The following is a 22,042-nucleotide window of genomic DNA, read 5'->3' on the forward strand; positions in this document are numbered from 1 at the left end:
CTAGCCTGGAGGTGATAAAAGCATGGATTAGTGTTTCTGCATTGTTGTGATTTAGGATGTGCCTGATTTTTGCAATATTCCGTAGCTGGAAGTAGGCAATCCTTGAAATTTGCTTTATATGGGATTTAAAAGACAAATCCTCGTCAAAAATAACACCAAGATTTTTTACCGTCGTGCTGGAGGTCATGGTAATACAATTCAAAGGAAATTATGTTGTTGGAGAGTTCGTTCCGAAGGTGCTGGGGGCCTAGTATAATGACTTATGTTTTGTCAGAGTTTAATAATAGAAAGTTGCTGGTCATCCATGTCTTTATGTCTGTGAGGCATTCTTGCAGTTTAACTAATGGAAATTGTACATCTGGTTTAATTGATAGATACAATTGTGTATCATCTGCATAACAATAAAAATTGATGGAGTTATTCCTTATGATATTGCCCAATGGTGGCATATATATGATGAACAGGATGGGTCCAAGTACAGGCCCTTGCGGTACTCCATGACTGACTGTAGTTTGTAATGAGGATTCATCGTTGACGGATACAAACTGAGACCGTTTTGATAGATAAGACCTGAACCAGCTTAGTGCAGTTCCCCTTATACCTATCAACAACTCTAATCTTTGGAGTAGTATGTTATGGTCAATAGTGTCAAAGGCAGCACTCAGATCTAACAGAACCAGGATAGAGGCAAGTCCATTATCAGATGCACAAAGCAGGTCATTTGTGACTTTAACCAGTGCTGTCTCTGTGCTATGATGTTTTCTAAAACCTGACTGGAATTTCTCAAATAAACAATTTGTATTTAAAAATGCACACAATTGTGAGGCCACTGCTTTCCCGAGGATTTTTGAGAGGAAGGGAATGTTTGATATTGGCCTGTAATTGTATTGGCCATAACCTCAGGATCAAGTTTTTTTTTTTTTTTTATAATAGGTTTAATTACAGCTACTTTAAATGACTGTGGAACATAGCCTGACAGTAAAGATATATTAATCATATTTAATACAGGTGTATTAATTAGGGGTGCAATTTCCTTGAACAGCTTAGATGGAACAGGGTCTAAGATTTCATCAGAAATATTTTTCTTTCTGGAGGAATGGGGCACTGCAGGGAGAGAGAGATAAAGACGTTTTTTCATTCACGATCTGTTTTATAGATTAGTGAGCTATCTTAATAACTGCTGCATGCATTGCCAAGACACCCTCCAAAATAAGACCAATAACCACATTGAATTAATGCATCCTACAGACCTACTGTAAACTAAGTTTCCTGAACTAAAGCATGCCCTCAAATAATTATTGTGGCAATAATACGCTGTGATGCTTGAGGCAGACATATTTAATACCCGATGTTGCTAGGAATGAGTTTGATGCTTTTTTACAACCAACTGTCCCCTAAGGGATCAACAGTTTTTAATTAACTATATGAAGCGTAACTTTTCAAAGGAAATGTTTTCTCCCAGGGCAGCACTCTGGCTCTGTTCTAAGCAATGTATTCATTAAATTGCTGGTTTGATCTTTGCTCACAACTATTGTTGCACGTCATTCCCTCTTTCATCTCACCTGTCAATTGATAATGATAATAATAATAATAATAAACCCTGAAACGCCATGATAATAACAATAAATCTTTCTGTAGGTTAAATGCTGTTTTACCAAGTTCCACCTCACTGATTGGAGCATATCAGTCAATGTTTTTCTATCTAGGAACTGGTCAAATTAGAACCTTTTAGGGCACATGTTTACTTTGAGCAGTCCATCATTCCATCAGGCCATCATGGATTGTGACATATTGTTAAGGCCTGCAGGGTTCAGACTCTACTGCTGATATTTTGTATCGATTTATAGTATCGGCTGTAAAAGAAGAAAAATAATCCACTGTCCCTTCCTCTGTCCAGGCTCCTCCAGGTCTGGCAGCAGCTCTCGGGGTCAGGGCTCCTCTGGGGGCCCTACGGGATCAGGGCGCCAGGGTGGTCCAGGTTTGCAGACAGACGGAGCTCCAGGACAAAGGACCCAGCTCCAACAACAAGCCCAGACATCAGCGACAAGGCCAGGGCAGCCCAGCGCTGCATCGACCATGGGCCCTCAGCAGCAGCCCCCAGCCCAGGGACAAGGCATGGGCATGGGCATGGGGCCGGGCCAGGCCAAGCCGGGACAGATGGGACCAGCTGGTGGACCCATGGGGCAGGCCAGGCAGACCGGACCCGCAGGAACCACGCCGGCAAACATGGTGAGTACAGAGAGTTCAAAAATGTAAAAAAGACTTGCAGCTTTTATTTCCATGTTTTATTGTACCATATTGATATAAAGGGAACACTAATAATAACACTATAGCTTCAGTCAATATTATTAGTTTACACCTCTATCCATCCTGCTCTTAAGATTTTAACACCCTGATGCTAGCTAGTTTCCGCTGTTTTCGCCCTCACCTGTGTCCCTACACGCTCCAAGAGATGAGAGCTGCTCTATCTCCGCAGAGTTCAGATTGTTTATTTCAATTCTGCTGTGTCTCTGTTGGCAGGCTTTATCTAACACTACGATGAACACCCAGGCAGCTGATAACTGAATGTAGCTGATTCACTGTCTGCTAGACGCTCAAGAAATTAGCACCCAAAATTGTCTCCCTGCTAAAATGTATTGCACCTTCCATTTACTCTATAATCATAAACCCATGCAAATCTCTTTTCTATTTCAGTCTGAAAACCTCATTCTGACATGTAACACAAAGATTTACATTGTTTAATATTTCTCTTCCGAATTTATTCCATCTGGAGCAAATGTGCATTTTTTGCGAATGAGGTTTACAAAGCCACTGTCACCATTTCCTAAAATTATTCACAACGGGTTTTCACTGCTGAAAGGCGTCCATGATTTTCATATTGCTGCATTGTTGTGCTATCAGAAAGCAAATTGAAATAATTCAAATGGTCTGATATCAAATGATGCAGGAATTTGTTTAGGAAATTATTCTGAATGCTGCTGTGGAAAAGCTCTGACAGGAAGCCATAAACAGTAAATGGCATGCGTCATTTGTTTATTATTCAGTCTGGAAACTCATACACTTACACCCAGATGTTACGTCCATTGTGTAATTAAAATCATTGATTAAGTGGCTGTAAATAAGAAAATGCTGCACAGTGAATCATAATGCACCACCTCTGCTTTCTGCAGCTAAACTGGAACAAATACAGAAATGTGTGGCATCAGTCCAGTGTCTTTTAAGTCAAGTGTATTTATGGATGGGAATAAGTGACACAAAGAGATTAACGGAAAACATCGGACACAAATTAAGATCATAAAAATGGTCGAGATCAAAACAGGGCTATATTTCCTGTGTTCAGATTGTAGCAAGTGATAGATATCAGGCAAGCTCTGCTCTGCGTCTTTCTTGAAGCAATTCCCTGGGGTTGCAGCAGTAGACTCTGTAATTTAGTCTTTCTACATGTCGAGAGAAGAGATGGAAAGAACCACAGCAACACAACAGTGATTCAGCAGATATCAAAATGTCCAAAACAGTCCACTCAGATGAAAACAAGTGGTGGAGCAATGACGCAGGAACATGTGCTCAATAAATAATAAATAGTACAAGCACTTATGCCTAAAGGTTCACTATTGATCTTTGGAATAGTAATTAAAATAAACATAACTCAGGACAAGCCTACTAGCTTTCCGAGTGCCACAGTGACGCGTCCTAAAACCCAGAAGTAAGTTAGCATTTTACCACTTCCGGTTCCTTCGACAAAAAACAATGCAATTTCTCCATAGGATTTTGGAAAATAGCTCGCAATAAGGTCTGTGGTTGACACAAATTGAAGAGACAGTTCACGTTTTGTTCAGCCGGATAATATCCACATGTCTACCCTACTTTTATAATTTTCGAATCATAAATCTAATTGATAGATTTATGATCATAAAATTATAAAAGTAGGGTACACATGTGGATATTATCCGGCTGAACAAAACGTGATCTGTCTAGGCCACTGAGTTCAAGTTGCCTGTGTTTGGCTTCAGATACAATCCGCCAAGATGCAAAACCAATACACTCAGGAACTAGTTTGTCCCTGTTGCCATTGGCCTTATACATATCTCAAAGTGATCTTTATATGGTGTGTATTGTTTGTCTGATGGTGGTGTGCTAACTGCTTGCTGTACAGCAAACTGCCCCTCTGAGATAATAAAGATATTCTTGATCCTTGAAAACAGTATAACAATACCCCTGCAAAATGATCCTAAGTCAGGGATAGAAATACTAGTATACTACGACTCTGATAGACAGGAAATCCATCAGATGATTCTAGACTGAAAAGGGTGCTAACATTACTATCATGTGAATATATGTATATATGTATATATCTATAGATATATATATGAATTTCAAAAAAATCCCCAAATTCCCCCTGCTGAAACCCCCCGATTAGACTCCTTCATTTACTTCTGTAACATAGTGTCATCGCTATGCTAACCAATCAGAGCAGACTGAACTCTGGTTTCAGACAGAGGGTGAAAAGAGGTGCTGCAGCACAGGCAGAAAAATGTTGAGAAAAATAAAGACCTTTTTGTACATGAAAGTGTGTAAACATGTCACAGTAGAGGAACAAAATAAAAATATCATCCTGGGATTGTGCAATAGGGCCCCCTTTGAGTACATATAGTGATATTTAATATTTGTATATTTTAAATATCACCTAGATTGAATTACAATGATGAATAGATTTCCCAAAAGCTATTCCATATTAAAAATATGAATTCCCCTGACCATGAAACAAAGCAAATGGGATGATCTTTTCTTCAATCATTATATTCTGAATGGGCCTGATAACAGTTGACAGTTGGCCGTGTTATCGGTGTTAAAACTCATCATTCATGTCATTCAGTGAGATGTCACAACACCAAACAATAGGGCAGCAGTTTTCTCTGTCACCCCTCCCTCAACCTTCTCTCTATTTGTGTGAAAATTATGTGAACAACTGTTTCCTACCCACTGTTTTCAATTACCAACAGTTTCACTGTGCAAGAAGTACAGCACTGAGATCCTTTTGTAGCTAAATTAAGTTTAGTGCTTCCCCCCCAGCACCACTCCTGCTGTTTTAATATTTTGGTATCTCCATCTCTCTCCCCAGGCCAAGATCGACACGCCTCCAGTAACAGTGATTGGAGCGAAGGCAGCGCCCGTCATTGCCGCAAAAGCTGCCCTGCCCCCCCTCACAGGCATAGGTACAGTTATGATCACCACACACAGAGACTCCCACCACTCACACGCTTTGCCAGCTGCTGCCCACTGTGTCTGTATTATGTAGCCGCTGTGTGCTGTCTCATCTAATCTGAGATTTATCTGCACATAATCCCACAGTGGAAATCACACAGGAGGGGTTTCACTTCATGGCAGCGGATCACACTCATTGTGTTTAGTCAGAGTTCGTCAGTTAATTAATTTGGTATTATGTAATTCAGTCAATTAGTTGAGTAGGTCGTGAAATCTATTAGAACATTTCTGGATAACAGTTTTTTATCAAATGCGTGGATCTGATGTCCCTCAAACATACATGATTAACAGATAATAGGCAACAATTCCGACAATTGTTTTAATATCTTTACAGCAAATACACATATATAATAATAATAAATATAATGCTACATAAAAGAAAACTATTAGTTATTTATTTGACTGACTGTTTTCATTTTCTGATTATTAAATATTGAAAATAAACTTCCCTATCCTTAAAGCAAGGGTTCACCCAAAAACAAACTTATTTGGATAAATGTCACACTAAAGCACATAAAGTCTTCTATAAAAAACATTTGAACCAAAGACAAATATCAACGCTTTGATATCACTGTGTGGTCAGTCAGTCTGTCCTTCTGTCTAGATGTGTTGTTAAGTAGTCTGTTAGTTACATGCGACACATCAAGTCAAGAGTCTGTATCAGTGGACTCACAGGAGCAACTAGTGAAGGTTAAGACATCATATTACTGCCCACTCTGTTTGAAGGGATCTTTGGAAAGTGCAATGACAAGACACAGAGCATTTAACACCACAGATTTCATCGTAGAAAAAGAAAACTAACATCTCTTGTCCTCTGGAAACGTCTCTCTTCTCCTTTCCCTTCCATTTCTAATTTCTCCTTCCACTTTCCCGTCGTCCTCCCTTCCTCTTTCTGTTTTCTTCCTGTCCAGGCTCCAAGGCAGCTCCTAGGCCAGGAGGCATTGGCAGTGCAGCAGCAGGAGTGCCTGGTATGGAGGGAGACGGCATGTTGTCCAAGATCCTCCCTGGAAACGCCGCTGAGCAGGCCGGCAAACTGGGGGATGGTACGACATACAAATCACCCAAAAACAGCACATTTTAAATAACTGATTTGGCCCTGATATAATTTAAGACATCAGTCATGTTAATAAGGTATCAACTGCTGATCATCACCTTGTTAATAGCCTAAAAATGTTTGGAGGAAGGCACTTGTCAAACTAGATACTTTACTTCCTAACGTGCCCTAAATAATATTAATTGGATGGATTACTGACACAGGCACAGGTGACTAGTATTTACTTATTAGAAAGTCATTCAAACAACAACAAAAAAATGCAAAATAACTGCAGAGAGGCACAGAACTACAAAGAGACGTACAATAACTACAGAAAGGGATAAAATAACTACAAGGAGATGCAAAATAACTACAGAGATGGACAAAAGGACAACGAAGAGATGCTAAATGGCTACCAAGAGAGACAAGACAGCTACAGAAAGACAACACGTGACTACAACGACACAACATCTAACTGAAGAGTTAAAAATAGGACTTGAAAGAGACACAAAACAACTACAGACAGACTACAACAAAAATAATCAAAACAGATACAGAGACAAACAATAACTACAGATAAGCAAATCAAATAAACACAAAACGCTATAAAAAGGCAAAACCACCTCATGACATCACAATTGAACTGTGATAGTAGTAACTGATAAAAGAGCTTTCAAGTTGCGCATCAACCAAACTCAAATATTTTCATGCCTTTAATCTACAGTACTTGCACATTAAGAATAAACATCATTAGTAATGCAAACCCTTTATCTGATTGAGTCCTTCAGTTCTCACCCATCAGCTAACATCTTTTCTTGTACGCTTTCTTTTAGCTATAAGCGGTTTGGGCAAGAAACTCACCTCTTTCTTCTGAGGTGCTTATATTAAGGTATGTCTTTTCTTTGGTTTATTTGTCTTACAGTATGTATGTGCAAAGTTAGACCTGCAGAAGCCGGATTGTTCATTAGAGAAGCAGAACTGAACACACTCTGGAACAGGAAGTTGATTAATGGTGTACAGGGGCTGCTGTTTTATGGGAAAGGTTGTAGCTGAGGTTCTTACGTTTAAAACAGCTTCCCTCGAGTAGTTTAAAAGGATGAACTCCTCGCAGATCATTTATGTTGAACTCTTTTGAATATAAGTCATAATAATGTTAAATAAAGTATAACCTCATGACTGTACATGTGAGAAAGCAAAGACCACTTGTCTGCTTCTCTGAAGATAATGATCGGACAGCAGCAGTAGATCTGATCAATGATTCACGTACAACAAGCTGGAAACATTTATATTTCTCTTCAGTGAACAAAAACATCTCAACATAAGGTACACAAATACATCTGTAAGTTGCTGGTGGGATAATGACAGATAGCTACACCGGGTTGTTTTGACTCTTGTAGGCAGTAGCGAGTGGGCGGCTTCAAAGTGGTTTACTCAGAACAGACTGTGTGTTCCTAAAGCAGCGTGTCTATGTCTAAGTGTCTGTGTGCTCTATTCTCAGTCTATTCTTATTTTTCTATATATTTTGACAATGACAATTTATTCCTTCTATGACTCACTGTCTGTTTCAAATGAGTTGTTTGTTTACAGCAGATAATTCCAGCTGATATGTGTTTATTGTGAAATGACTGTTTTGAGATTTTATATACTTGAGACTGGACTTTCCAAAATCATGAAATCATGAAACCGTGAAACCAAGCTTTGATGTTTTAAAATAGCAGAACAATAAAAAATACATAAGACAGCTTGCAAAAGTCCTTGCATGGCCGCATATGTTGAATATTTTATTATCGGGCTCCATCTTGTATCATGCAATTTGAATGGACCACGTCGAGGGATGTGAAGCATTTGCAGCTTGACTTTAGCTGATTTTGACATTTTCAAAGACCATTCTTAATATGACTGGAGGCTTCTTTACATGCTCAAATGTCTCCATGTTTTTGCAGGACTATGTAAATGTGAAATGACAGCTACGAGGCCCTGTACCAGACAAACCTGTGGAATTTTCCCTGCTTTTAATTTACTAAAAAAGAGAAAGATGATGAAGAGAGAAGGGAACAGAGAGGAGAGCCGAGCTTACTGGTGAGTACCGTAATTGTCATTTAACCTGAAAACACTGATTTATGCAAATGTGTCTGCTACCACAGTTTCACTAAGTATCTATTCATCAATCCTGGAAGCTGATTGCTCAATTCAGCTGCTGCAGTGAAACCCAAGCCTCATTCATAAGCATATCGATGTCATATGAGAGTTGGTTAAAGGTTAAAAAGGTAAATATAGCAATTAAATGTGGGTTTCATTACCTTGAGATGTGTTCTTAGCTTACATGATGCATCTGTGTTTGGTTGCTTGTCAGTTTTATGTATCATTATGCTTCAAGAGATATGTATCAGAGCTTTTAGACTATAAACAAATCAGAAACTGGTAATTACCGTAACCCCTATATGAAATGAGCACAGCCTTTTGGACTTAAAGAGTCCAAAACTAATGGTGCATTATGGTGACTTTTATAAAAATGTGAAGGAAATCATTTTCTTTATTGCCACCCTAACCCCAGCCCTAACACAAGTATTACAATGTGTAAGAAATGGGGCAAATGTGGCAAGTTTCATGATGTTCATGATGGGTAATGTTAAAGTTTGGACATTTAACTTTCTCACATGTTTGAAAAATAGCAAAAAATACGATAATATAATTAAACATATACTGTATCTATAGAACTTGACAACATATCCTGTGGGCACATTGGGAACCACGTTGAGAGTTTCTTATATATATATATATATAAATGATGTACAGATTGTATCAGAAGATGGATGTTTCCATCAAGTACCGGTAAATCTCCTGGTCTGAAACGCTGCTGCTTCCTCTTGCAGCCAACAAGGACTGGAATCCTCTGGATGCTTCATGTCTCAGGCCTGAGCACACACTGCCAGAGAGAACACGCCACTCTCTCTGGCAGTTCAGACAGTAAGTTACTTTCAACTTTTCCTAACTGATCCCTTAGAGATCTTTTTAAAACTAAACTATAAAACTTTCCCAGTAAGTCAAATTCAAAGGGGACCAAAGTCAGGAACGTTCATTTGACCTTTAGACCCAGCGCACAGTCCTTCTAGTGCTGTTACGCCTTACCAATAATAGTCAAATAATAGTATCTGCTTCAGTGCGCCAACAAAGGAAAAGAAGAAGAAAACGGCAAGCTAGTCAACATAGATGAACAATGTTGCATTCAATATACATACAAAATCAGCTTTGCAAATGTTGTATTTGCTGTTATTACAAGGCTTGTTTGAATACTCGATTCTGATTGGTCAATTTGGACATTTCAGAAGTTAATACTCGATAACAGACTGTTGCAAAGGAGGATCAAAGGACTATGTATAGACATATCAATTAGGAGAATGGAGTCTGGTAAATGTAACGTTAGCTGCGGACAACAAACATTGGTTTACCTTGGAATACTTTTTTTCATATTTGAGAGCAGGAAACTTCATGATGGCTGAGCTGTACCCAGTGAAATAAAGAATAACAGGGCAAGAGAAGGAAACAGGTTAAAACACAGAGCGCTGGACGTCAGAGGAATCAACAGAAGACAGACAGGAAGGAAACACTAACAGTAACTCAGTATGGGTTCTGGCATTGTTTAAAATCAAGTTAATGGAAAAGAAAATGTGAACAGACGTGGACGGTTACAGAAAAACTCAACCAATGCTGCTGCCATTTTGACTTACGATGGTGTCTCCACAGTTCCAACGGTTGGTAATTAGTGAAACAAAAAAAAATGTCTTACAGTAGCATATCAATACAATCAATTTTGACTAACACTGATTGCAAATATAATGTTTGTGTGCCAACAAAATAACTCCAGAGGGGACTTAAGAAAAACGAATCCAGAGCAATATTAATCTACTGAGCAGAAAATACACAATTTTGGTTTACGTATTCCTTTGTCTCCAGGATATTTGTACATCTTCAATTCTTCATATCTCAATTGTTGTCATGTGGAGACAAGCTTTCTGTGCTTGTTCCTCCAGCTCAGCCCGAAGCCAGTGTTGTGGCAGATTATGTGTTTTTGCAGCTGTTGTATTGTGGCCTTCTGCCGAAAACACTGGCCTCTGGGTTGAGTGAGTTCAAAAGCCTGCAGTCAGCTCAGCCAGAAATACATCAGCAAAAGTCATTTGCATTCCAAGAGCATGGCAATGATTAATGAACTGCCATTTGTTTCATCATATTAGAGTGCAGGAACAATGAAACATCAAACAAAGAAGATCACAATCAGGCTTGTAGCTCATCTTGAAGAATCAAAGTAAACCCCTGCTAGAAATAAAACTAAAGTGGCATCATCGTCTTTAATCACCAGTCCATGTGGGACTTTGTACCAACAAATGGAGATGTCTTGGATTGGTTTTCACTTGTTCAGGTTGTGATGTCATTGCACATTGATGGCTTGTAAAAATCTTAAAATATTCAAGGTATATTTATCTTCTCTGATAACAACATCGCTGGAGTCAGAATTAGTTCTTAGGTGGGACCTTGAGACCTCAAACCTAAATATAGACTAGACAAAAAGTGAAAAGTGTGTTAAAAGCAATTTCTTTGTAAACTCTTCCTAAAGGATCTTAGTTATGCCTAGGGTGGCAAAGGGGCGGAAAGTTTCCGGTAAATTTCCAGAAAGTTTCTGGAACGTTTCCATGGGAAGTTAAGCTGGGGAATTTTATAAATATTCGATGCAAAATTAAACAAAAAAACATGACATTTCAACAGATTTTTTTATTTTTTTTAAGTAGAACAGAACAAGTTTTAATTATTTTATTGAACAATTATTTGTTTCATTGAAGAACGAAAACAGGAATGTTGAGTTAAATATTACTCATCCCCCCAACCCCACTGACACTACTAATCACACAAGTTTAACCACAGTTCAACAGAATTCACTAAGGAGCCAGTAGCGAGAGGCGTCTGTCCACATACAGAGCCTCCAGAATGATGATTGTCCCAAAGCTTTGTAGTAATCTCCTAGCTAGGTGTGCGCCGGCTGTGCGCTGCGATTGGAGTGCGTTGGGCCCGGCGTGTGCTCCAATCGCAATCTTCAGGGGCGGACAAGGAGATGGCAGCCAATGACGGGAGGGCAACCGCACAGCTCATTTACATAGAACACACACAGCTGAAAACACTCAGACGACAAGGAAGGGCAGCAGCCGTGTCAGGCTCAGAGAGCCTTAGGTTTGCCCGAATGCCAACCAGTTTTTCCACTCTCACATTTGTGAGCCTGTTGCGAACCTTTGTGTGGTCTCAATAGCCATGCAGTAAGCAGTGTGCTATGGCATGGATATTCAAGTGTACTTGAATGACATCTGTTTGTTTTAGTCAAGATTATGCTAAAATATACTTTCCCCAACTATATTTAAGTTCCCTATGAAGAGCCAACCTTCAATTTTGAAAATTCCCAGTTTATTCCCTTAAATTCCCGTTTATTCCCGTTAATTCCTGTGGAAAGTTTCCATCTTTGAAAATTCCCGGAATTTTGCAACCCTAGTTATGCCATGCCTGAGGATTGGCTAAAAAGATCTAGCTTTAACTCCTTAATGCAACAGTGCTACAGCACCCTTCTTCCACGTCTTCTAAAATCAGCGATCCCAGATACCCCAGACATTATGTTTTCATTCATACATTGTATGGGAGGGTGTGTCAGAAAAACACAGACCTTTAACTCAGGAGTCTGATATCCCTGTCCCGGGTGGAACTGGAAGTACACGTTGACATTTTTAAATGTATGTCCGCAATTTAAACAACGTTAAACACGTACTTGTTTGAGACTAAACCAGAATATTTACTTAAAACTATAACCAAGTGGAGTTTCTACCTAAACATAACCATGTAGTTCTGTTGGGTTTTTCTTTAGTTTCATTTCAATTTGCATTAATCAGAGGTTTAAAATAGCAGTGAAACGTCATTTTGTAGGAGTCAGGGTTAGCTACCCTAACACTCACGTTTGCTAGCTTACATTGCTGGCAACATTAGTTAGTTCACTAACTTGGCAATCTCCAAAAAGTAATTGTTCATTTTTTATAAATCGAATATGTTGACAGTGAATGTTTTTCAAACATAAACCAAAGAAAACATATTGCAAATAAGTTATGAAGGATTGTAGAGAGGCCGGTGTGGGTCGTAATGTCAGCTAATGTAACGACATGGCTCTGATACAGATGTGTTTTATACGTGTAGAGGCAGTACAAATAGAAGCAGCAATAAATAAATCCAAGCTTCTTTATTTGATTGGACGTGCAGTCTTTTGCCTTTGGCGCAGTGTGTTTTGAAGCTTTTGATGCACCGCTGGGGAATGAGCAGGCATTGATGTAGCTGCTGTATTTCACAGTGTGCACAGTGTTGCATATGTGCCATAAAAGATAATGTACTGAGCCTGGACTGTGCGTGTTTTTGTGTGCTGTGCAGCCAAGCGCTGCTGACTAACTGCCTCATGTGAGTCTCTCTCCTCCCACACTGTCAAACATCACTGCTTCTCTCTCCTTTTGCTCTCGCTCTCTCACTTCCATGCTGCCTGTCCCTGCTCTCCTCTGTTTGTCAGGATTGTCATTTTTTTTCTCTGCATGTCTCCTTTTTATCTATCCTCCGCCTTTACCATTTTCTACTTTCACCACCTCACTCATGAGGAAAAATGTCTTCCTCTCTCGGTCTTCACCTTTATCGTACACTTTATTGCAAAAAGTATCCAGACAGCATACATTACACACTCAAATGAGATCTCGTTTTTAAAACCATGCGTATAATATATTGTAAGGATTGTCTCCACTCCTCGAGGAAGGCTTTGCACAAGATTTTGAAACATGGCTGCAGGGATTTGCTCCCTTTCAGACACACGAGTATTAGTGAGGTCGGCCAGTAATGTTGGCCTGACTCACTCTCATTCAGCCTTAAGGTGTCGGATGGGATTGAAGTCAGAGCTCAGTATAAGTCAACTTCTTTTACACAAACTGGGAAAAACACTACATTGTCAAAAACACACTTCTGTCTAGATCTAGAATATCGTTTTATCCTAATCCGTGACAAACATACCTAGATTAAAAGTATAAGTAAACATATTTAAATGTCCATACTGTGTGCTCCTGGTCATATCATGTTGTTTCCCCTCCCTCCATCTTCTCTTCCAGTGAGTCAGTTTGCTGTCTGCTGTTTACAGCCCTTTGGGAGCCTGTTCACTAGAACAGATTCAACCTAATGCTGGGCAAATGTAAATATACAGCATGTTTGGAGCAGTTGATCTGAGTCAGGCACAGTGGGAGAAAAACCAGAAGGCAGTGATTCAAGAATGATCCATACCTTTTTCAATTGGGAAACATACTAGAATAACAATGAGATCATAGAGGGGACAAAAGCAACCTGTAAATGTGAATTTAAACTCCCAAAGTCTAATACCTTTTTAGTCTAATACTATTTTAAGAATCCTTCCACATTTTAGTTACAAACATACAGTTCATCATACACAAATAACAACATAAGTCTTTGTGTGTCAATGTCCAAGCACATTATACTGGTTTTGTTAAGACCTTTGCTATGAACTACTTCATTCTGATTACTTCCTGCCTTGGCTGTCAATGCTGAACCGAAATGAAGAACTTTTGCATTTCATTGTAATTTGCAGGACAAAGGGTTTATTACATGGTGGAGACACAGGAGGCCACAGGTGCTGCTAATTGCAGGGTACACAGGTGTTCTGCATGGGGCTAATTACTGCTGGGTCTATATATAACCTGAAGGGCTCGCACTCTGCTCGCACTCTGTTCGCCCTGAGATCTGAAGCAGGGAGAAGGGCTCTGACCAAACAAGACTTTAAAAAAAAGTATGTGCAGCTCCCTATTTGAGGAAATACTAAGGCAGAAATCTCTAAGAAGTGTTAGTCTGCACAATGAAAGGCCTCAGAGCTGTGAAGCTAATTTAAAAAGGACTTTACTTCCCTGTACTCTCAGGTAGTATGATATCATGTGCCTTTCCCATTATGTAGACAGTTGGTGATATGTTCTTAAAGTGACCTGGACCTGTGTTTCTATTGCTCATTACAGTTTGTACATGCTGGAAATACTCATTTAAAAAAAAAAAGGAATTGGGGTTGGCTCAAATGAGTTAAATATTTGGATTAATCCTGGCATTTTCACACTATTTTCTTGACGAGAAGAACTCTTTACCTTAGCTTCTGCTTCCACTCATTATCACTCTTCGCAGCTAGGAGTAGGAAGATCTCAAGGCAACAATCTTGATTCTCATAATAAACCAAATGAAAGGCCAGAATTCATGTAGCAAGGATGCAATGGTTGATAAAAAATAATACACCACATGAATGTTACCCTGCTTGAACTCAACGCTGCTTCGAATACGAACATTAACAGGTGAATGCAGATACAAGGCCGTCATCATTCCCGTTATTATTCTAAATCTTTGGTGTACTGTACATCAGCAGTGCATTTCTTTGGCTCATCCACCATCTAGTGGCCAATGTGACTGTTACAGCTCTACACAGCAATCCCCTTCATTTGAGTAGAAAGGCTGACCGTGTGTCTTTAAAGAGTCCCAAACTAAATGCATGGATCTCACATGACTTTGAAGCAGCTTTAAACCGGACATGTTGACTTTGTCACTTTGGATAAAAGCGTTGGCTAAATACAAGGAAGGTTTATTCTAATGAGCTTACATGTGACATAGGAAGGGGAGCAGAATCTGAATGGCTTGTTGAACCTAAAAACAGAATTGCAAAGTTGTCTACAATTTGTTTGTGGGTTGGTGGGTATTCCAGATACCAAAACATACATATGTGCACAGAAGATATCCATGACATGTCCCCTTTAAAACTCAAGAAACCTCTGTAGATGAAGATCACAGCACTGAATCATTGCTTCAACTAAACCACCCTGCATATGCCATTGATTGAATCTTGTTAATGCATTGGTCGCTCTATGGGCACAGATACGGGTTCTTTTGCTCTCGAGTCAGGCTTCATGTGCCACTGAACAACTTTCATAGGAATGAACGGGGTCCCAGTTCTCTTTATACATCCATGGTGCACCCAGACATTCTTCCTTTATTCAACTGCTGTGTGACCTTACACAATGTTTGCTTCTATAAATTGTTGACCCTCCAAATTGGAAGGACAGCTGTTGTTATGTGCTACACAATGTTTGCTATGCTATTTATATATGAGAATATTGTAGTCTTATATTGTAAATAAGGTGAATATTAATTATAGGACACACATTCAGTGGAGAGACAAGTGAATATGCACATATCGAATTTGTATCAATGAATATTATAATAACATGCAGGGTTAGTGTTCAATGGACTAAATTACCTTTGTGTTTCTTTACAGATCATGCCAACCCAACATCCATGCTTTACCCAGCGTTTCCCAGCCAAATAATTAGTCTCCATCAAACTACCGCGGAGCCCTCCAAACCACCTGTAGCAGTTTCTCCGCCATTCATTGAAAAGAACTGGCAGCCAAAAGTCAAAATGTGTTTATGCGGCTATTCCTCCATGCCAGTAGAGGGAGCTAAACACCAGCGGAGATCTACACAGTTGTTGGAAGACGAGTAAAACCAATGGTAGCCATGCACCACCTAAGTCCTCCGTTTGGATCTGACCTGCAGTTGCAATGGAATAACAAGATGGTCGCCAATACGCTGACGACGCCACTGTTTATACGAGAGCTCCTTCTTCCTGCTTACAAGAAACGGTTGCTTTACAACAGGCATGGTGGCATGCTAGGATCCTTGGTTTCACAGTCCTGCGCTCAAACTAGGAACAAACCCACCTCTCTCCTCTTTTCTATCTCTTCTCAAAGTAAAAAAAGAGCGGGGAAAATGTGAATAAAACTTGCTGCAGCTTTTTCTGGTACTACAGACCTCTTGTCACTTAAAGGAAATGTCACGTTGAATGAAAAAGACAAAGCTAACGACGTAGCCGACCCACAGTCCGTGTTTGTCGGTTCGCGTTTCTTTCCACGGTTTGTTTCTATCTACATTCCAGATTGGAACTGTTTAGACCTTTTGCTCCCGCTCTTCCTCACTTCTCTGCGTTTTTCTTGAATGCTGATTCTTCTTCATTTCCAATCCCCGCCCAATGATCCAACTTGCCATGTCTTTAAAGAAGTGTATAGTGGATAAAAAAAAAAAAAGGAATTTGGAATGCATGGAACTTTATATCCAAGACCTTACACTGTTCATCATTACTTAACTGAGGCTATAAGTACACTTGGAAACACTTAGCTAGACGACGTTAACGATTAAGAGATTTCCGGAGCAACACACAGGAATTGGGCCACGGGAATAAGAGGAGCCTTGTTTTAGTTTTTTTTAAGACAAAAATATGGATTGGTTTTTGGAGTGAAACTGTATGTCGTCGGGTTGTTTTTCAGCCATTACAAAGCCATTAAGACAACATTCACCTGCAGTGCTTGTGGTGATGGGGTTCCTCTAACTGCTCCACAACATTTGGCTCTCAGATGTTCCTCATGTTGCTGTTGGTGGTCATCATATCCTGTGTTTCAATTACGTTCTTTATTGCTGGTTTTTATGTTGCAGGTAACCAATATTGCCTTAATCATTCTTAAATATTTTATTTTGAAGCGACATCTTTTTTATTAAACCCTGTAAACACATATTTTCATCACACCTCTTGTTTATGTAGTTAAATCTGCTGGAACACTGGCCACAGTGAGATTAATTTATATTTTTTAACTTTGTTTTTGATAATCGTTAGTGATATTATTTATTTAATTTATGTTTTGTACTGAATTCATCCTGTCAATTTTACTGACTCTTATTTATTATCAATACCTATAAAAGCAATAGAGTAAGAGGTAAGGAAGTGAAGAGCACAATCGTGTGTCATTTAAAAAGTTGGTGGAGTAGAAACGTGTTGCTTCCGTCTGTCTTACACACCACTGATGTAACGCTTAAACGTACCACCACCAACGTACTCTGACAATGTTCTACTGTTGTACTCTTCATAAGAGAGCAGGAGCTCACCTATAAACACACGTTTGATACCCCCCAGATCTCTTCCAACGACCAACAGTGAGACATCACGTCTTCACTCACAGGAAGTGTGATGCGCTGCTTGTGTTGGCAAGCTGGAGTCGATGTGAAGCACTGCAGGGCAGCAGAGAGGCACTGAAACGCAGACCAGACACACATTGCGGCAGAACTGGACTTTTTCACCTGCGGGGGTTCAATGTGATTTCTCTGAAAATCCAACATGGACGTTCTTTAGGAGCACCGCCACGCTCCTTTTACACATCGGTGTGTATCAGCATGTGTCTTCACTCACTGCACACGTGAAAGCACACGGTGTCAAAAGAACGAAAAAAAAAAAAAAAGCACTCACGTGACTGAGGAACCAAATATAACACACTTGGTTGTGTCACAGAGTCACTCGCCTTTTTTTAACTTTTCGTTTTCTATCATGGTGGCGTCCAAGACCAAACCCCCCAAAACTTCTCTCTCAGACTGTCATGGAAAAACTTCTCAGGTCAGTGTTCTCCCTGCTGTCGCTCCTGCAGTGCATTGTGGGATCTTCGGTTTCGGTACTCAAAAAACTGTCGGGCCAAACATTGCGAGGCCTTCAGCAAAACCAACAAAACCCAACCAACTTCTGCTGTATATTGTCTGTGTGAACGCTCGCTGGGAACCTTCGCATGCCGCCCAGCGCAGAAAACCTCAAGGTCACCTCTATATTGTTCTGTTCCTAATGTTTGTATGTATGTGTGTGGGGGTCTGTATGCGTGTATTTAAAGGCCATCATCCAATGTGGAAAAAAGAAAAGAAAAAACACGAGTTCAACCACGACAAATATGGTGGGCAGAAGAGGCGACCTCTCATCTCCAGTCCTTCTATGCAATGAATCATATTTGGTCAAAACACGAGGAAGAAAAGCAAAGTGAAAATACACACCAATGGGAAAAGTCATTGTTTATCACACTTGAGTTATTCTAATAATATCCATTTGGTTTGGCATTCCTCATAAATCTAAATAAGGAGGTTCTGTGAAAGTGTGTATAATATATCTCACCGGTAGGTTAGGAAATTATAAGAAGGGTCTTTTCTTTACTCGTGGTAATCCTCTCCTCCCTAACTGGGGTCTCTTTGTGAAGATGTGTTCATGGTAGCTGGGAAATGGCAATGATAGGCAAGAAAGGAGTGTTGCTGTTAAGATGATTTGAGGTCTAGCAGTTCTTTATTTGCAATACAAATACAATTCAAAAAATTCAAACAACAAATAGGTCAACGTCATTTTCAAGGAGAATTTGAAATAATAATAAACCTAAAGTTAATAATAAAAAGTCCACATAGGATGCTTAACAATAAAAAAGAGTCTGTTTGCTGTTCTAAACACCAATATTAAAGAAGAAAGAAAAAAATATAATAAGAATACATTTTGAATGGGCATTTACCATAAGATATGAAAAATCCCAGGTTTTATGAACGTCGCAAACAAGGCCAATTTGCTTTTTTGGCGCAGGGTACACAGAAAAGTTGTCCAGAGATTTATAAATACAAAAAGGAAAGACTTATATAAATATAGAATATAAATATATAAATAAGGATCTCAATACATTCCCTAATATAGGTTGTAACTGCTCAGGGGTGAAGAAGAAGAAATGCTCCTCTTTTTCTTATTTTTATTTATTAAGCAGGACCCAACATGTCATGTTATTGTCTACATGTGTGCACTCGCTGTTTGCAGAGAAATAACTATTTAAAGAATATTTAAGATACTCAAAAGCCGTACAAATACAAATGTATACACATGATAGATAAGATGACACTATATTATATTAGACACAAAATACTGAACTTTTCAAGGCATTCCTGAATTGAATGAACTGATGAGAGTGTTGGTGTTTGAAGATGAACTGCCACAACACACTTAGGATTTATAAGCTAAATACACTGGAACGGAAATTACTGAAAAGATAACAGATTTAAGAAGAAGTGGTTTATGAAGTATAACACATTGTTTATCTCCCAACTCCTACACTTTCTTTTAAGTCACTGTGTAAAACAAACCAGTATATATTTTTTTTGTGAGACATTTATGAGAGGATTTATCTATGTCAGAATGTATTTTATCATACTGAGAGGGGATAGAAAGCTGATGAAAGACAGGAGCGATGAAGAAGAGTCGAAGAATAATACATGGTATTTATATTGCACTTTTCCTGGTGCTCAATGATGCTTGGGTCGTTAAGACGTTTAGGTATTGAAATATATAGACACAACAATTTTATTTTATAACAATATATGAGATTAGAGGCTATTGAAAAACGCTAGAATGCTAGGTCATCATTCAGATACAAAGCTGCCGTACACTGCAACAAGATCAGTGACTTCTCCCTGGAAGCTTTAAAGGAGTATCAAACTAGAGCAAATCATGAGAGAGAAAGTTTCAAGTTATCCCGATTATTACCAACCTTCTCTCTTTTATGTCGTATGTTTTTGGAGGTTTGTAAAAAGTTAAATAAAAATGTTCTTCAATCACTTTTGCCTCAGGAAAGCACTAACAAAATGCAGCATCCTAACTGAGATATAGAGAAATATAGCGTTGTTTATGCAGGTGCAATAAATTGGACAATTTACGACACAAATGGACCTTCTTAAGGCTGGGGTCTGTGTCAAATGTGTGCAAAATGTCACTTTTGTTGCTCCTGTGTGAAGAAAGCCACCGAAGGTGACGTCAATATGCATAGCAGCAAGGGCTTTATACTACAATACTGGTTACTGAAGAAAGCCATCCTGTTACTGCCCTCTAGTCGTGGTCTCTGTCTATACTCTGCATGGGGTCTGTTTATATCCTGGAGCGCAAGATCAGACCACAGCAAAGCAAAAATCACTGGGCCACAGCCGGCTTTTTCAGATGTGTTGGAAGCACAAATGTAGTCCATAATAGAAGATAGAACCAGAATTGAATTGAGATCTGGTCAGGAATAGCTTCTTTGAGGAATATAGTTCAAACTGATTCCATGGGTCATTTGGATCAGATCTATGTTTAAAAATGTAAATCTAAGAAGTCTTTACTCATTTTCTTATCCAACATCAAGACTCTCAGCAATAAGGACAAACCGATTGTGGTGCTGAAATGACTTTTAGCACCACAAAGAGTTAAAACAGTCCACGGTATTCAAATGCAGCTTCGAGTGCTTTTGGGAAACCGGACTGTGTGTTCTCAACCAAAAAGGTAGCAAACAATGCTTGTACAGTATGTAGTGTAGGAATGGAGAAAGATTTAAAAACACATCAAAATATATATATATAAATCTATAAAAGAGTAAATGTTTCATAGGTGAGAGGTGTGATAAAGACAGAAATAAACAGTCCATCATTCACAGAGCTGTTATTCATGTTCCACCTGTAATGAAGCATCAAAGTAAAGTGCATGAACTGGACACCCCCCACCCCTCAACCTTTTTAACCCCCTGACCTTTGACCTTCACCTCTCGGGCTGCCATCTTTTTCCAGTGTAAATACCAGAAGAGAACTAAATGTAAATGCCATGAAGGATGTGTTCTATGCGACACACTAACATACTACAACACACACACACACACACACACACACACACACACACACACACACACACACACACACACACACACACACACACACACACACACACACACACAGGCAGGAGAGAAGCCTTTGCACACCACACAGCGACACAAGCTGGAGCGTATGCAAGCCACCCTGCCCAAACTGTGTGTGTATAAAAACCACACACACTACATGAAACACAAGAGTTTTAGATTTGACAAGAATCGCATTGTGTACGTTAGTGGCTGGCTCTTGCGGACTCATTAAACAAGTTGTATTGGGAAATGAAAAAAAAAAATGAAAAAATATATTGGTCTGTGTAGAGTTTCTATACATGTTGTGTTTGTAAAATGAGATGACATCGAAAACATTAAAAAAATGGGGGGTAAATATCTGGCTTCCATGTAATTTTTCAGGGTGGACAGATTTCTTTTTTGGGGGTGGAGATGAAGAGGGTTAGATGGTGAAAAAATAACCCAACAAAATGAATGAAAAAAAAAGAGGGTGAAAATAAACTACAGAAAAAAGGTTGAGAGCCTACAAATGATTACAAAGTGTTCCATTCACTGTTGTAAGTGCAATGAGCTAACTTCCTGTTCCCCATTGTAAAACCTTGTGTATGTTTCCGTGTATTCCTCCTGTAAATGGGTGTAGTAGACCTGGTGCATCATGCCATGTAATGTGATGAATGACAAATTATGACCTTACAATAAATTTCAATCAGGAAAATAAATAAAAGGCAAATACATAAAAAGAAAACCCTGATGTGTACCCTCTTTATTTTTATTTTTTTTAAAGTGCACCCTGATTTTAAAGGGGGCCTCTTTTGCTTTTTGGGGTTAACATTTCCTTTAGTGTGTTATATGTTTCTGTGCATGTAAATGGTCTGCAAAGGCTACAATCCCAGAGCTCCTCCCCCTCCCTGCCTGAGATGCATCCATTGGTCTCCTTTGTTTACTTCTGTAACAGTGACATCACTAAGTAACACTCGCGCTCCTATTGGCTACACATTGTACAAGATAGGCCGAGGGGCGGAACATTTCTCACTGGTTGACAAATCACAACCAGCTAACCAATCAGAGCAGACTGGGCTCTGGTTTCAGACAGAGGGTGAAAAGAGGTGCTGCAGCACAGGCAGTATGAGAAAAATAAA

At 39.3% G+C, this 22,042-nt stretch overlaps 1 protein-coding gene across 1 annotated transcript; it reads left to right on the top strand.

Moving 5' to 3' along the window:
• Window positions 1–1,897: 1,897 nt before the first annotated feature.
• On the top strand, window positions 1,898–21,648 carry LOC104957942 (protein bassoon-like; the record flags this gene model as incomplete). The annotated part of the gene is made up of 7 exons (XM_010785618.1): window positions 1,898–2,229; window positions 5,120–5,213; window positions 6,174–6,305; window positions 7,129–7,184; window positions 8,239–8,374; window positions 9,169–9,262; window positions 15,669–21,648. Coding segments are annotated over 4 exons (599 nt in total), but the record flags the coding sequence as incomplete, so codon positions are not given.
• Between the last annotated feature and the right edge of the window lie 394 nt (window positions 21,649–22,042).

This window comes from Notothenia coriiceps, unplaced genomic scaffold, assembly GCF_000735185.1.
Source record: "Notothenia coriiceps isolate Sejong01 unplaced genomic scaffold, NC01 NC01_scaffold00028103, whole genome shotgun sequence".
NCBI lineage: Eukaryota > Metazoa > Chordata > Actinopteri > Perciformes > Nototheniidae > Notothenia > Notothenia coriiceps.